This window comes from Papilio xuthus, unplaced genomic scaffold (assembly GCF_000836235.2).
Source record: "Papilio xuthus unplaced genomic scaffold, Pxut_1.1 DF825946.1, whole genome shotgun sequence".
Taxonomy (NCBI): Eukaryota; Metazoa; Arthropoda; class Insecta; order Lepidoptera; family Papilionidae; genus Papilio; species Papilio xuthus.
In genome coordinates, this window is record NW_013532703.1 from 8,184,063 (window position 1) to 8,202,215 (window position 18,153).

The 18,153-nt window shown below is 31.9% G+C and overlaps 1 protein-coding gene and 1 non-coding gene across 2 annotated transcripts; both read right to left on the bottom strand.

The window, feature by feature from the left end:
- Positions 1–24: 24 nt before the first annotated feature.
- Positions 25–17,568, bottom strand: LOC106124060 (protein white). The gene is made up of 12 exons (XM_013320514.1): positions 17,213–17,568; positions 15,951–16,080; positions 15,518–15,566; positions 14,972–15,152; positions 14,700–14,849; positions 13,188–13,426; positions 10,735–10,911; positions 8,900–9,005; positions 7,048–7,272; positions 3,627–3,762; positions 3,045–3,251; positions 25–363 (listed from the first exon to the last, which is right to left on the bottom strand). Exons 1-12 carry the CDS (start codon positions 17,234–17,236, stop codon positions 182–184), a joined length of 1,806 nt encoding a protein of 601 aa, XP_013175968.1. The 5' UTR covers positions 17,237–17,568; the 3' UTR covers positions 25–181.
- A 466-nt stretch (positions 17,569–18,034) lies between these two features.
- TRNAV-AAC (transfer RNA valine (anticodon AAC)) lies at positions 18,035–18,107 on the bottom strand. The gene has a single exon. It is a non-coding gene; the product is annotated as a tRNA-Val (tRNA).
- Between the last annotated feature and the right edge of the window lie 46 nt (positions 18,108–18,153).

Here is an 18,153-nt window from a genome sequence, read left to right on the forward strand (position 1 = left end):
ATTTCGTTATTGATAGTCGTAAAGTAAACTTAGATTAACAAAAACAGTCATTAAATAAATTTTATTTCTGTGTTATATTTCTAAAATATAAAATGTTTATTGTAATAATACACAGATTGAATACAATATACAAAATGAAATACAACATATAAGTATAATTCGTAACCTATATTTGAAGCCTCTAATAAGCGTAACCTTTTCTCTCTTCTCTCTTCAGTCCCCAGTATCCCAGTATACTCCACAAAGTAGCCACAAACAGAAGACCTATTGTATCTTCTAGCACGAAGTTATCTGAATATCCATTCTCCAACAAAACTGCAGCACCGTCCTTCACACAAACTGTAGTTGTGTTTGTTGGACATTCTGAAAATACAATTCATTATAATTGACAAGATTAAAAGAATAAAAGTACATATAGCAATACAAATATAATTCACTTAACACCGTTTTTTAATATTAAATAACTTTTCTTAATGTCAAGTTTTATATAATTTTAGACGACTATATCGGAAACTAGCTGACGTCAGGGACGCTGACCGCGCGGCATTAAAAAAAATTAAAACGAAGACCCATCCATACAAACATTCGCATTTATAATATTAGTAAGATTAATGATCATCTGAATGGGTAACTATTTACCTAATTGTTAGTTTGTAATATTGGTTTAAATTCTCACTTCGTACCTAACAAACCTAAACTACCTAGTTATAACCATAAGGAAAGATATAAATGTCTTAATTAACAGACAGTCTCATCAACCAAAGTTGCGTTTAAAGTTATTTTATAATTTATTTCAATGCAATTACTCGTACGTAATTACACGTTAAGTTATTCACGATGTTATAAAATAAAATAACATTCTACGGTGGTCGGGCTATCAACATGTTTTGTGTTATAGGACCGAACATAAGTGTCAGAAGGTATAAAATTTTACTTGCTAATTTCTAATTAACATAAATATTCTCTACGAAGTTTGATACCATTAGAATATATGTATAAGAAATATAATAAACATTAATTATTCAAATATATGCTATTATAATAAATCTAACGAATTCACTTTAAAATGTAGAGCAGTGGTTTTCAACCTGTGGGTCGCCGTGCAATCACGTAGCCTTTGTAGGGGTAACGAATCTTTGAAGAATATCGGGGACTTTTTATACGCCTGGTTTACATTATGACAATATACTAGGATAGTAGCGCTAAAAATCACTACCTAGCACCAGTGAGCACGTACAATGCACGCCAAGATAGCCCTACTGTTTTACTGTACTGGCATAACGTAAACCGGGCATTATAAGAATCAACAATTGCGATAAGTAATTGGCCCCTGTGACGTTCACATACTATGTGGGTTTATAATAAAAAATGTTGAAAAAAAACACTGATGTTGATAGAAACTCTTTTTTCATAAATTCATAACACTTAAAAAACAAAAAAGTAATAGTAGTGTCTATGAGATTTCTATCACAAACATATTCGAGTACGATTCACACTTTAACAATATTCTTTATTTTTAATTTTTTTGTATTAATTATTTTATTAGCCACTTCCATCTTATATCAACATCATAATTCTTAAAGACTTAACGACGTCAATGATGTTGTTTTTAATAATCCCTAATCTTCCATCTCTAACTGTGTCTTTTATCTTCCCTCTCACTCTTATTCTGCTTGAAAAACTAAGAAAACAATATAAAGCGATGTTTAATGGTTTAGTGGAATTAAATTTCTATCCAAATTTATTCATCCATAAACAAAAAAAAAGCCACTTAGCAACGCAAATTCGATCCGCGATCGTCGTGATTCCGTCAGATAAGCCATTTATTTTGTATGCTAATCTTGAAGTGTGGGAAAACGCCTACAATATTAACTTGTGTTTGTTTTATTTTACTCCAATGTTGTTAGGAAAATACCCAAAATCTCTTCAAATGGGAGATACACATCGCTTTCACATCATTGTAAAGAAAATTAATCTTTTCAACTTCGAATTCAATTCCGTGCAATCATAAGAAAGCTTGTATTTTTTTAAATAGTTTAATCATTATCATCATCAATTTGTCCTTGTCCAGACAGAAGATCTGCTCAGTATGTACTACTCTTCTATACACCTCTATCAGCAGTCATATATGAATTCACTCTCTTCTTTCATACGTTCCAAGAAAGTCAGCTTTCTACTGTCTTCCTGTACCTTTGGCTATACAAATTCAATCTCATTACTTTCTTGCTTATGAAACAGTTATAATTATATTATAAAATAGAATTCTTAAATATATCTAGACTTAATTACATGGTTACTAAGATTGTTATGAATTTACAATTAGAAATCCACACTAAGGGACTGCTTAAGTGTAACCATAAAAGTCATCATAGCAGTACTACTACTCGATTAAAATTATCTTCTATTCCAATTAATGTAGGTATGTATTTTTCACATATTCATAAGAGTACAATCTTGTTATGGCCGGGCCTTCGTGGGTAGTGATAGCGCGGCATATATTTTTTTATTAGTAAATTGAGTGAGCTATTCAACCGGTTACAGTCTGCGTTAAATAATAATTTATAGACTTTATAGACGACAGACGGAAACGCCTCCTTCGTTGACGCACTAGTTATTGATTTCACAATATTTCACATTACTGAATAACTCATGTTAGGAAGAAATTCTGACACTGTGCCGGTGTAAGCACAACACTAGCCTTACTAAAATGTCGATCTTTATGTCACCTCACTAATTATTTTGACATTTGACTTTGTAAGGAAAGCGCGCCATTCGGGCCTTAGGATTCTAACTAAGATGTCTAAAACTCAGTATGAACGTTATTAGAGCAAACTTTTAAGCATTTTTTTAATGTGGCTGATCGAAAATACAAAAATTACTATTAAAGTATTGGATAAATACCGTAAACAATGCGTTAACTATCAATTATGTAACAAAAGAGGTTTGTTATATCTCAGTATTAGATCTTATTTAGTCTTAAATCAAGTAACTGTAGTTTTAAGCCGTTAGATTTATTTCTTGTGCATATATTAATATAATCTTACCAATATCTCCGATTTGTCTCCAATAGATATTACTAATAGCGTCCATAGCGTAGTAGAAATGCGAAATAAATTTGAATGGATATAACCAAAATGGCAATGATGATATTCGTAGAAAGGCACCAGACATCAGGAATAAAGGTAAATCTGCACACGGCATGACGTCAGCCATCATGCCAGTTGATATAAACAATGCTCCCATACCAAGACCTGAAAAAAAAAACTATTTTCTGCATCTTTCTTCAGTCTCATCTAACCTAATATCACAAAACCTTGGATTTCTATGCAGTGTTTTGACAGTTCAGTTTTTTTTACATATGTTTTTACATGTGATTCAGCAGAGGAAATCTTAAAGCTTAGGAAATAAACGTCCTTGAAATTATCGTATCGCTAAAACACGACAAATTCCACATTCAAAACTACATTCTATGATAGCATATTACGAGTTTACACGATTTTTTTTATTTCACATACGCGTGGGCGTACTGGCTGAATATAAAGAGGTATATATAGGTGCACCTATTTGCACCTAAAACTTTTTGCGAGTAAAAACAACTACATATGTTGTAAGCAAATCCTACTTACCATATGCAGTAGACGCAAGTCCAGATATAATAAGAGCGAGATAAAGTTCTAGAATTGTCAGAGAATGGTTTGGTAACTCAACAGCTGATGCTGTTATGGTAAGAAATGGAATTGGCCAAATGATGCAACGAGGCACCTGAAAGGAAATGTGCATTTATGAAATTTGAATTAAGGTTACATATTTTTACGACTGAAAAAAAGAATTAATAATTTTAAGTTCCAAAAAAGAGAGGTACAATATACCTGAAGGTTACAAAAGTTAATTTTAAAAATTAAATTATTAAGTTTCAATTTTCGTATTCATTTATTTATCAGTGAGTTTGAGTTTCAATATTATTATTTTACTAAGATGTTACTAATATTATAAATGCGTAATGTTTGGATGTATGAATGTTTGTGTGTATCTTCAGAACGGCTGCATGGATCTCGCTGAAATTTGGCATACATGTAAAATATAGCTTGAAACAAGACATAGGCTTACTTAGTGTTTCTAATTCCACGCGGATGGAGTCGCAGGCAAAGGCTAGTAATTCAACAAATTTTCGAAATTAAATGATTATTTTATAATAATTTACACTACAGATATACAATTTATTAACAACCTCGCCTATAAATTACGTTCTTGTAAAGGTGTAAATAGCAATATTGTACACCGTTTCAAATAGAAGCAAATGGCAACCTATAACCCTTAACCTTTGTAATAGTAAATCTTTATTTACATTCCACGAAGATGTTGCATTACAACTATAGCGTAGTTAATAATGATAACTATCAAGTAATTTATTAACTATATATAATGCGTTGAATATTGATGGTTATTGATTTTGTATAATATATTAAAATGCAAATTATATTTATGACATTATCTGTAATCCTTATTTATCTACACTAAACAAACGATGCAATATGGTCAGGTTTAAAAATAGTATTTTACGTTGCTGAGACTACAAAATTAATAATTTATTAATGTCGATTTAATTCTAATCCAACGTTCTTACGGTGAGTGAACGTCGCGATACAACCTGGACATATCTGCGAAGAAATTCAAAGATATGTGTGTAGTCAACCCGCACTGAGCCAGTTTTGTTGACTATGACCTAATCCCTAACTTAGGGTAGGCTCCGAGCCCCTCAGTTGGGACGTGTAGTGAGCTGATGAATGCCTCGCAAATGAATAATTCCGAACAATGTTTATTTGTTGCGGTGATGAAATTATTAAAACATATTGAATATTACAGTTACGTTTGACTGCTTAACATAATTTCTAATTAATTGAATACTCAGGTTTATATGTTTGAAAAGTTTTTATTATTAATTACTAACTGTGTAACATTATAATAAGTAATTTGGAAACATTCCTTACACCAGTTTTTTCTAATTATCTAGCTGTCATTTGGAACCAATTAAAATGCTTTGTGAAGCCAAATATGTATACTCGTTCCTATCAATAATTAATATGAATTCATTTTAATCTTACTAATATTATAAATACAAATGTTTAGATGGATGGATGTTTGTTTGAAGGTATCTCCAGAACGGCTGAACGGATCTCGATGGAACGAATTTGGTAAACATATAGAACCTAGTCTTAAAGAACACATAGACTACTTATTATGTTTTTTTAATTCCGCCCGGACAGAGTAGCGGGCGACAACTAGTCTACACATAAATTACTAATGTAACAATATTTATATTATTGTATATAACTAAACATATAATGAATAATAACAAATATTTAAATAAGATTTTATAGATAACACTAACAAAGCAACAAAAATAAAAATTATATTTCTATTTTGATCATAACATTTACATAAACAATCTGTACATATAAATTATGTTTTATCGCAACTTATTATGACTTTTATTTACTTAATTTATATGATTTTTAGTAGAAAAATAACGTAACCACGGCTAGCTTAATAGCTGCGTTCTGCCTTATAATTTCATGTCCTTGGTTTGTTCAAAAGGCGTGATTAAGAACTCTTTTGTTTTACATTATTGTGTGCAGTAAATTATATTCATGATAATATTTTGTTTGGAACATTGAAAAAATATTAAAAAAATTACATGATAGAAAATATCGATGCCGATTTAAAACATGTACCAATAAATTGTCTCGCAATCTATTACACAGATAATAATTTGTGTGACAATCTATTAATATAGATTAAAACAAATTATTACCGTCGCTAAGGCTATATATTTCTGCTAATAGACTTAAACGATTAAGATACTTTAATTATAGCAATTGCCTAACAAGAATTTCTTAGTATCTTCTTTCCCTTCCCACCCTATTTCTTATAAGGAAAGGATGGAAAGTGGAAGTGGACTTTCCGAATGAGAGGATACATGTAAAGGGAATATATTTTCTTTATGTGCATCTTCTCCTCCGTCGATTAAAGGTAGGCAACGCATATGCAATTGCGTATGTCTATGGGCAACGGTCACTTCGCTATATCGGCGATTTCAGGTGGCCGCTCGCTCGTTTGCCACCTTATGATATAAAAAAAAAACTATCACTAAAATATTCTAATCTAAATAATTTAATTCAAATATTTTATCAAGATGTTTTACATTATACTATCGCATAGACATCTCTTGTTTCTCTCCAAATTGGTTACGATCGACCTTCTTGTTATTTGTAGATCAATAAAATAACGTTTCCAATAAAGATATGTAAATAAACTGGTCTACAGTAAAAGTAGTATAGTGTCCTTTTACCATATTACTGATGCCGGTAATTATGTCATTACCACATTTATTTATTTCGTTTAAAGCAATTAAAATATGAAATAAGTACAATTTATGTCGGAGTAAGTCAAGGGCGCAGTTTCAAGCTTAAAAGAGCTTGTTTCCGTTGTTTAAGGAAAAAACGAAAGTTAATGCGTCATGGAAACGTTTTTGAGTTTGTGCTTGTATCAAATTTCTGTACAGACCCACCTCCAATTTTATGACGATGATTAAGAAACAAAAGACTGTATACTTAACATATTCAGCGAAGGAATACGATCAGTTATATCGTTCTGGCTACTAATGGTCACAATAGAAGTAATTTACATACAAAACCACAGACATAAAAAAATCATCAACAGCTTAATACGTCCTCACTGAGAGGCTCGGAGCCTTCCCTAATTTAGGGGTGATTATGCCATAGTATACCGCGCAAGCCACGTCCGGGTTGGTTGATTTAATTACATATTTGAATTTCTTCGCACATATGTGCATCACATTGTTTTCCTTCACCGTAATAACTTCGGAAAAATCTACATACGTAAATCGAATAACGCATAGGTATATGGCGGGATTCGAACCCAAAGCCTGCAGATTACAAGTCAAGTGCTTAACCCCTGATCTACGCTCTTCCGTTATAATTACATAGAAAAAACATCCTTTTGTCACTAAGGTAATCAATAACTTACTTCATTTAGAAATCTTGCGATGAAGTAAGCAGAAACTCGGTACATGCCAACTTCTCTCTTGAACAAGGAAAGATCTGTTTCAAACGCGTAGAGCGCGGCGTAGGACAAACTGAAGGACACTTCGCTGCAGATCAGCCACAGGAGACCTCGTAAATTCTGTACCCCTCTCTGTGTAGTCCCTTTGCTGCCAGCGAAGCATATACCGATCACAACTGCACCTATCACCTAGAACATACCAAAAAAACCTTTTTCATTGCTACTTAAAATTTCGTGAGATATTAAAAAAATTAACAACGGGTAAAGTCACGTGTAGTCGCGGAGTATGTATCTACTAGGTTCGACGTCGGGGATTTTCTAAATAATAAGCCGTTATTTAATTCGTTTTTTTTTATCTTGTAGATCCTAAGAGGAACTAAGATCGGGCTACTTATCTCCTCAATTATAATAAAAGTTAAATGTATATTTGTACAACTTTTGTTGTCTAAATCAATAAAAGGTTTTTATAAAGCATTGAATTATTTTTATGAAATTCAAAATGCATGACGCCAGTATTTAGATATATCCTAAGAGGTTGGTTAACAATATTATTATAAATTAAATTCCTTTTTTATATATTCTGTATTCAATACAAAGAAAAGCTAAAAATAAAATTGTGTAAATTCCTAATTTTAAACTCAACTTACTCGTCAATGCAAAATTTAAAATGAACGTAAGATAAGTAATGCACGGCAACGACCTAATCTTAGATTAAACACATTGTATAAGCATTCAAACAACACAACCTGTTTACACATTAGCAAGGGACATATAAAACCGAAGAGAAACGTAAAGAAATAAATTTATGGATACCTTCGGTCATTATTTTTACACCAGCAAAAAACCCAATGATATGTGTCGATGGTACAACAGTAATATACATTTTGACAATATTATTTTAATTAACACTTTAACTATGGTAGAGTCAGCAGTAGATGGTCTAGTGCAGACGAAAGTAAGTCTCTTTATGTGGTGAACGGACGACGGTATTCTGTGAAAGACATTGGAGAATGCTTTGTCTACTTTGGACTGACACACGCAGACGATGATGATGAGTCTGCTACATTTGTCGCAAAGGGGCTGACTCCACCAATATTACTACCTCATAGAAGATATGCTTAGAAGTATTTCAATGTCAAGGTCAAAGTTTTGAGTGACGTCCATCAAAGTAAAAACAACTCGAGATTCATCTTTTGAATATTTTATTACTGAGTGTGTTTTTAAATCAAAATACACGTATAAAAATATTATATTATCTTACCGTTTTTAGTCAGAATAATGTGATGTTATAGGAATGTGATATTTGTATGCTTTAGCGTGTATTTCGGGTGTGGAAACCCACGGTTATGTTTTACTGCTGCTGTTAAATAATTTAAACGAAATATTTTTTAAGATTTCATAAATAACGTGCACCATCGAATTCTTAATTCAGTTCAAAATCCTTTTGATGCTTCATTTATCAGTCGTCGTAAATTGCATTCATAAACATAAAAGTTATTGCAAAACTGCGATAACTAAGCGAAATTATTGTAAATACGGCTCGAAACTTTTACGCTTTTGATCAAAAAGATTCGTTTAATGCTTAGCTATATCTGCTTATAAGAATTAATAAGCAACACTTAATTTATAATTCTAAAAATAAAAATAAAAAATCCATTTTTATTGTACTAGGCATTAATGCCATCTATAACCCTATGTCGTAAATAGCTTGCGCAAGAGATGGCACGTTTGGCAGATGTGTCTTCTTGTTACCGATGAGCCAAGTCAATTGGTACTGTACGTGTGTTGACTAATATAAGTCAATTGAATATCGTACCGTAGATAATAGTAGTGATACTGCGAGTCCTTTATAACTTCTTTTGATCCGTATTGAAAACCTCCACATAAGTAATTGTACTTGTTTTAACCAACTTCTATTGCATCTGTAATACAATCAAATATGTCATTAGTTCTATTTAAAAAAAACGTAATATGTGATTGGAAAAGAAGTATTTAAATTTAAAATACATATTTCTGATTAACTTACGCCTAATGGTAATTTATAGCAATAAATAATCCGTAGTAATACATAATCCGGTAGTAATTTAACAAATGTAGTTGTTTTACGAATACTTTTTGTACTAGGGTAACATCAAGCTATTTGTAATGGTCAGTTTGCGTATTTCAAAATCTTAGTAACAAAAACTAAGAACATTGTTACGTCTATTTTAGTTCAGTTAATAACGTGAGAGCTTTTATCTTTACTTAAGACCTTGCGTGCCAGACGTGTAATTTGTAGGCTATGTAATTTTGGTTGGAGGCACACGTTTTTTATGCCTTCCGGAGATGTTAGTCATATAATTTTATACCAAAAATATTTGTCAGATATTCTTATGAATATTTTCTAGTGTCATTCACTAAGTTCATTCATGTTAATCTTATATATAAAATTCTCGTGTCACAATTTTCGTTCCCATACTTATCTGAAACGGCTTGACCGATTCTCATGAAATTTTGTGAGCATATTGAGTAGGTCTGAGAATCGGCCAACATCTATTTTTCGTCCCCCTAAATGTTAAGGGTACCCCGAAATTTTTATTTTTTTGACAAACATGCGGACGGAGTCGCGGGCGATAGCTAGTTCAACTATAATATGCTAAAAATGTGTACCTAAAACCAAACATTATCTCAAGGTGTTTTTTTCGAAGAATTATCTTTGACGATTTGTATGACAGTACATCTTGGTACAAGTGTTTCGAGCGAGATTTGCGGTGTACTAAAAAAGACTATAAAATAGAATAAAAAAATATTACACATACAGTAAGAATGTTGAGCTATTGTAAACATGCATAAATTAACGAAGCATAAACTTAACTTTTATTTCACAATGTTGCGCAACTTTAATGGGCCTCAACATGGTGGACGTGACACGTTGATTGTAAACCGTGGGACTACTACGAAACGTCCGAACAAAAATAATTATGCATGTTTTAAACTATTTTCCAAACATGACAATGTAAACCCACGTTTAAAATTAACTTTGAAATATTCGTTGTCAGCGGCTCTATGTTTGATGATAGTAAAATATTTGATACATTTATCAATGTTAAGAATGTCGATAAAGTTTTTGTTAATATGTATCACTTCAGATAACCTTTTATATTTAATTACACAGAAGTTTTTTTTGTTTGTTACCGTTATTTTAATCAATACAACAAATTAATTGTGACAAGAAATGTCTAGGAAGTCAATACAAAGTCAATAGTAAGGTCAAATAAGTTCTACAAAGTCCAGTCTAAATATGCACTCTAAACATTGTGGAATAGACAGACAGTCTGTATTATAAATTCGTTAACATCATCACCTTGACGATATAATTATAAATACATTTATTATAAAGACACTGGAAAGGCCTTCTCAGAGCTAAAATGTATAAATTACCAATTCTATTAAAATACTCATTAGAATAAAATTTTAAATAAAAAAAAACACCTACTAAAAATCCTACAGCAATGTTAATCCACACCAAGTGATACTGACGTCAATCGGTTAAAATTTAAATTTATCAAAGTCCGTTGAAGGCAGTTAAGATTTTCTAACAGATTAAAAACAATAAATAAATGGGTCGAAAGCTATGTGGGCGTTTCATGTAAGTTTTGTCGTATCACTCACACTGGCGGACGCGGCGTCGTGTGTGTCTCGCAACATGTTTCGTCGCACTGGTGGAACCGGTTCCGGTTATTTTCCAAGATCCTATCCACATAGTTAACGTCAGTAGCCGGTGAGGGAGACACGGCCTTGATGTAGAACTCAGCCGGGTTGTAGTTCTTCGGGCAACGTAGGTTAAGGCTGAAAATTAAAAAACCTTAAATTACAATTATTGTCATTTACTTACTTTATTTTATAACAAATTGCAGATAATAACTAAATATAACAAAATCATATGATTAAAATACGAAAATCCAATTACTTCATAAGCAGATTTTAAGTTAAATATTTTAAAAATAAAGTGAGGAAGAGGATTTTAATGTTAAGATAAGAATCATATAAAGTTTTTTCTTGCGTAGACCCGTCACCCGTTGAGATTGTACGATAAAATTTATTTGACCACCCAACATTGTTTTAGAAGGAAGTAATGAAGGTACGAAGTATCGTACATAAGGAATACCGTAATAAATATAAACGATATCATTAAAAATTTGGATACACTAAGAGATGAAGGATGATAAATTTTACATACTTACACTTAAAAAAAGAATGTGAATGGTGGGAAACAAGTTTTATGAATCAGGAGCTAGATAATCTTACTAATATTATAAATGCGAATGTTTGGATGGATGGATGATGTATGGATTTGTTAGTAGTGTTTTCTTCTGAACTGAACGGATTTTGATGAGATTTGGAATACATATAGAATATAGTCTGAAAGAACACATAGGCTAGTAATTCTTATTTTTTAATTCCGCGCGGACCGAGTCGCAGGCGACAGCTAATTATTTATAAATGATAAAAGACTTATTTTATAGTTTACTTATTACTATAATATATTTTAATTTACATAGTTATGTGTACATATACGATACATTATAAGCCAGTGACAAAAAAAAAATCTTTGATATATTCTTCCCCGTACTCAAAGTGTGGTCACACTAAAAGACTATGTAGACTTAGGACTTGCTTAAGTGACCAATTAAACACTCTGAGTTCGGTATTATGTAAACACATACGACCGAACTAAAATCGCCTATGTAAATACGCGGAACATGTGACAGATTAAAACGAGATCCACTCTTAATTAAAAAGTAACTTAACTAGTTTCCAATGCTTTTAACCGCTTCGAATTACAATGTTATATTAAATAGACAAGTTACAGTGGTAATCACCTTTTTAACTAAGCTATTAGACAAGTATGACAAGGGGCGGATAACCGAACTAAATTATCCAGTTTGAGGTTTCACCGAACTCGATTACTTATAGAGTTTCCTTTTCCGTAGTTAAAGATACATAGCTAACGGCGCTGCAGTTAAATAAAATTACGGAGCTAATGCGACTACCAGGTAAGCAGTTTTGAGAAATATTTATTTAAAATACTGGGTACAGAAATCCTTGTAACCTGTAAATGATCGTAGATGCTGTTGAGATCAAGCTTATGTCAACGTTTATTTATAAAATTACTAACTCTCGCCCGCGTCTCCGTCTGCGCGGAATTAAAAAATATATAATTAGTAGCCTATGTATTCTTCCAGACTATGTTCTATGTTTAAGTAAAATTTCATCGTAATCCGTTCAGCCGTTCTGAAGATACATTGAAACATCCATCCTTCTAAACATTCGCATTTATAATATTAGTTAGAAGTAACATAATACTTTAATATTGTAATTTCCCCTTTTAGTAAAAGTTCTCAATTAAATCAGCCAATATTTAATTGTTTGTAGGCACAATAAAATAATTAATTTAAATTATTTATGTAAAATAAGATTATTAAAATAAACAGATTATCTACAGCGTATTTACATATTTCCTTGGCCCAAATTTCCTTATTGGGTTGGATGATATCTATTACTCTAGTAAAATTAAAATAAAATATATAATAAAAATCACACAACACTCTTGCAAATTACTTTTACCTGTGTTTATAGTATTATGAACAATATCCATAAAAGGAGTTGTGTAAAAAAATATTATTTTCAATTCAAAACACATATTACTCTTATTTTATCCAATTACGACCAATTCGACGTAAACATTGTCGTAAGATTGCGCTTTAATGACAATACATGTCCAAAATAAGAGGCTTGAAAGTTCAGTTATAAGGCCGTTCACCTTAACCATGGGTAGGAGTTACAGTATCTTATTTAAATTTTTAGTTCGACTTCATTGCTTAAGAGATAGTACACCTTGCCAGTAAGATTAAAGAAACATATTTTAACACTATAAATGCCACCGACCCTCCCTGCATGGTACGAGATAATTTTATTTGAAATAAATTTTGTTATACTTAAAGGTTAAGGGCAGTGAAAGTGTTAAAATTAAACTTAGACATAACACAGGAACAAACTTGTACAACTTCACATTTTAAATCTATGTTTTTCTTAGTTACAAATTATTGTACTTTTAAACTTGCCTTTCAAATAGATTCCGACAGTCTTCATGTGTGCCGTGAAACAGTAACTTGCCGTCTGACATTAAAGAGATGGAGTTAAACTCTTTGAATAGATCTGACGATGGCTGGTGTACGGAGCATATAACAATCTTGCCAGTGAGCGAGAGACCTTTCAGCAGACCCACCACTAGAGATGCATTGTAACTGTCCAGGCCGGTTGTTGGCTCGTCGCATATTAGGATTTGTGGATTCGATAACAGCTGGAAATATTAATGCAATTTATTATTGCATTTTTTAATTTTTAAACAAAGGTCCAAAGGTACATAATATTAAATATGGCCGTTAAGCTTATACGTGACGTCATTATCCTTCTAGAATAGGTCACAATTTTCGGTAAATGTGCAACTGATACTCTCCGATCGAAATTTGATCTGAGATTGACCGAGTGTAATGTAATGTGGTTTGCCAACCACTCGGCTTTTGAGATAAAAAAAACTAAGTTAAAAATATATTTAATACTAAAAGAAGACTGTCGATCAGTCTTACCACAATAATAATCGTTAAAATCTTTAACTTAAAAACATGAATATTATATTATATATTTTTCATGTTTTTCTTTTTTAATAAAACTATAAAAACAATTTATAACTTCACATCATAATGTAATAAATAACAAAATTAATTTGTCGTAATGGTGATAAACAACATTTTAAAATAATATATAACTTGTTAAACATTATAATTTAAAAGATATTCGTAGATTTATCCACATTCAAGTCAATTGTGAGCCGGTTATTTGAGGTAACAAATCATGGTATTAACCTATGAAGCTATTCAACAGCTTAACGATGGAATAAATAGCCCTGAACCATACAAACGATATAATAATAGTGTCGATCCGTCTCTAATGGCCGTGGGACGGAGTGTTACAATGAACGATACAATTTTATAACAAAGTAAAATTGTGGAAGCTTATTTCCATATTATTAGAGACTAATTTCTTTTGGAGTTTTAAATTATTTCAAACAAAGCGTTAATATTTCAACATTGATGATAATTTGATTACTAAATTTAAATTTATCTTCGGAAACCTATTGGACCTTTGTCTGCTTTTTATGTATTTAATATCAATTTATTTATAGGCAATATGATATACATATGTGTAAGTATAAATAAATTATATATTATTACTAGCTGTCGCCCGCGACTCCGTCCGCGCGGGATTAAAAATAGATGTTGGCCGATTCTCAGACCTACTCAATATGCTCATAAAATTTCATGGGAATAGGTCAGGCCGTTTCGGAGAAGTATGAGAACGAAAATTGTGACACGCGATTTTTTTGTATAAGAAGATTTTATTACAACAATACTCGTACATTTAATGTAAATTTCTATGTTGCTTTATGTAGTTAGGACAATTTGCATAGAAGAAGAACTAAATATTCTATGCCAAGTCTTCTCAGACTGCTCGTGGTCTTCTTATATCAGTGTATGGGAGTAATTTTTTTTAATTAATTATTTTCTAATACTTACAGATGAAGCTAACGACAACAACCTTCGCTCTCCACCCGATAGTGACTTGATCAAAGTATTTTCGTGAGCTTTTAATTTTAACATATCCATAATTGCATTTAAAACTGTGTCATTCCTTGAGTTTTGGGCGCTGCCAATTTTCATTTCTGTCTGAAATATATTAAAGACAAAAATTATGCTAAAGTAAACAAATATTGTCCCTATCATTTAAGGATCTACGGATAACATTTTAAAGTTCTAAAAATAGCCCAAAAACTTAAAAATTCGTTTACCATAAATACCAGATGCTCCTTAACACTAAGGCAATCCATGAAGACATCGAACTGGGGCAGTATCTCCACTTCGCCTGGTGGTAACTCCCTGACATTTCGGCCGTTCACGGTCACCACGCCCTCTGACGGCAGGGTACATTTCCCACACAATGACACTAAGTACGTCGTCTTTCCTGCACCACTAAAAACAGAAAAAGGTACTCACTAACCTATATACATTATAAACCGTAATATTTTGTGCCTATTTGATTTTCACCATTTTGGTGCTGAGGGATACCATTGGTAGCGTCGAAGAGAATTTGAACTAATAAGAACTAAGAAATAGAATTGTCAAGAACTAAAATAGGTTGTTTAAACGTCAGAACGAAGCAAAAGCTGGAATATTCAAGCAATGACCTATCCAATTATAAAGATTAGTGGAATAAGGTATAGATTACACTGTAGAAGAAAGGTGTGTGGGGAAACATTAAAGCCTGAGGTCGCTGCTGTTTTGGGTTACGGGCATGAGTTGTGTTGTTGTTTACTATTATAATATTGATATATTACCTTGGGCCTAGGATTGCTAAAAATTCTCCAGATTTAATGCAGTCGGTGACTGAAATTAAAAAAATGAACATGTAAAAAAATAAGCTATTTGGAATAAACAAAATATGTATGTAAAGTCACACTTACATAATTAAAAGTTAATAATCGTATCCTCATACAAACTATGACATAATTTAACATAAGGAACTGGTCGTAATTTGACCCCTATTGTGTTTTTATTTGAAAATCTTTACCTGGGATGAAATAAAAAAGGATGCCGCAGGTAGAGAATTTACTAATTGAATTGAAAGGAAACAGAACAGGTGGTCGTGATGATAATGACAAAATGTGACCCTTTGGTATTATCGCGCGGGTTCAACGAATCATAAAAAAGGGTTTATTAATTTATATTTTTCGATTATATATTTTAAAACTAAGAGACATTTCTTATTACCGTTATTTAGTATAAGCGTTTTTGGTTTGCTTGATTTCTTCCTCCACAATGACTTCTCTTCTGGAGTCCACACTTTGAGCTCTCTTACCTTCAGAACTACGTCAACTATGCCCAAAGTATCGTCATTTCTCTAAAAAAGACAAGTTCAAATATGAATTATACCGTGTTTTATACTATGTATGTCTGCTCTCTCAATATTTATGTAGCATAACTAAGTACATTGTGACCACTAAATGTTTCACCTATATGGGTAGGAAATAAATGTCCTCAACCTATACGCATAAGGTTCGCAGTCAGCTAATTACAAGTTTTGTGGAAAGTTTTTTTAATCGTGCAGGTCGATCCGTTTATTACATTTTATATTACATTAATAAAACACGAGATGTCGCCCTGTTTACCTTCCGTTTGGATCAAATCAGAAGATGCAACGTAATTTCACTGTTGGTAATTACGTTTACGAGGCGAACGTATTCGAAAGGAATATTTTTGTTTTAATTTTTTTTCTGGTTATAACGTACATCCGGACCCAAGGAGGTTTGATATGAGAACACTTTATAATTGCCAATGAACCCGGTGTTTACGACTATTGACTTCGATGGACATTGCCGAGTTATATTAAACGGTTTTTTTGGTTTGCTGTTACCTAATCTTACTAATATTATAAATACGAATGTTTAAATGGATAGTTGTTGTTAGAAGGTATCTCAAGAACAGCTCAACGGATCTTCCTAAAATTTGGCATAGAAATAGAACATCATGTACAAGAACAGGCTCTTAATTTTTTTTTTTAATTTTGCTAGTAATTGATATTTGTTATGTTGCTTTTCTTAAGATAACTTTTAATTCGAAAGAAATTAACAAGTTCAATTAAAATTGGTTAGTTTCGATTTAAGATTTTGCAACATGTAAGTTACCAAAGTTCATAAGGCGCCTACCCGAAACTTATATACAACAACTAGAGCAAGGCTTCTTAGAAAAAACTTAATTAAATGTACCAATATTATAAAATTATTACGGAGAAGACTGAAATTTCTTTGTCTTAACGTTAGATTTACGAGAAAAGCAAACTTATGCAGTGTACCTTACAATTTTTAAATGACCTTCAGTTGGGAACAAAAACTTAGATGTAATTATCTACATACCGCATTATTCACGAAACCATAGTCAAATATTGCAACATTAAAAATTACAGAGTGTTTCACACTTTAGGAACAGTCAAACGATACTATAAATAAATAAAATTGTTCAAGGTAATTACCTACCTTTGATACCTTTGGTAACTCCATTTATAATTGACAACACCTCACAAACTGCACTACATTTGACAACAGCAAACGGTAAGAAGACGTTACGGGAGCCAATCCGAAAATCCAGCACAGCAATAAACAAGATGAGGTTGAGAAAGAACTGCCGGCGACATATCTCACAATGAGATTGTTGTTCAAACAGATAACAGATTGCTTTATTTATATTAACTTGACGTTAATGTAGTTTGTCCCGTCGCTCGGATACTGAGTAAATATGATTTATTTCATTCGCTTGATTCGCTTTCGCATTTCATTTTATTTAATTTATTTTTATGAACAATAGTTTAACATTTAGTAAACCAGTCAGATTGTAGTGCTTTTGACAATACAAAGGAATTGATGAAGAGATATCCCGTAATAAAAATATGAGGTAACGCGAACATTAAACAAATTACTACTATTAGATAAAGCAACAACAAACACAAACGATTACATCGATAATTATGTCTAGTTTTCTTGTTGCCTTCTTTTAATAAAAAAAAAAATATTTATTCACTAGATGTCGCGCGTGACACCGTCGGCACGGAATTAAAAAATACTAACGAGTAACCTATGTGTTCTTCCAGACTATGTTCTACAACTATGCCAAATTTCAGCGAGATCTAATGAGCCGTTCCGAAGATACCTTTAACAAACATGCATCTAAACATACTCATTTATAATATAAGTAAAATTGGTGATCTTTACAATAAAAGCACATAAATTTTTTAATTCGAACAGTTTCCAAATTGTATTATACAACAGTCCGGTATATCTTTTGCAAAATTAACAAAACTATGTTTCCGCCCGGGATCGAACCGGGGGCCTTCTGCGTGTTAGGCAGATGTGATAACCGCTACACCACGGAAACTTCTTTGTTTACAAGTTAATTAACTGACATTTTTTCAAAATTATGC

What these genes read in the sequence shown, in the direction of transcription:
- LOC106124060 (XM_013320514.1), bottom strand. Translation starts at nt 17,236, where the DNA reads ATGGAGTTACCAAAGGTATCAAAG. An exon ending in TGTTGTCGTTAGCTTCATCT is followed by an intron (nt 13,427 to 14,699) that starts GTAAGTATTAGA and finishes TAATATTTCCAG; the next exon opens with CTGTTATCGAATCCACAAAT. An exon ending in ACTTGCGTCTACTGCATATG is followed by an intron (nt 3,252 to 3,626) that starts GTAAGTAGGATT and finishes TTTTTTTTTCAG; the next exon opens with GTCTTGGTATGGGAGCATTG.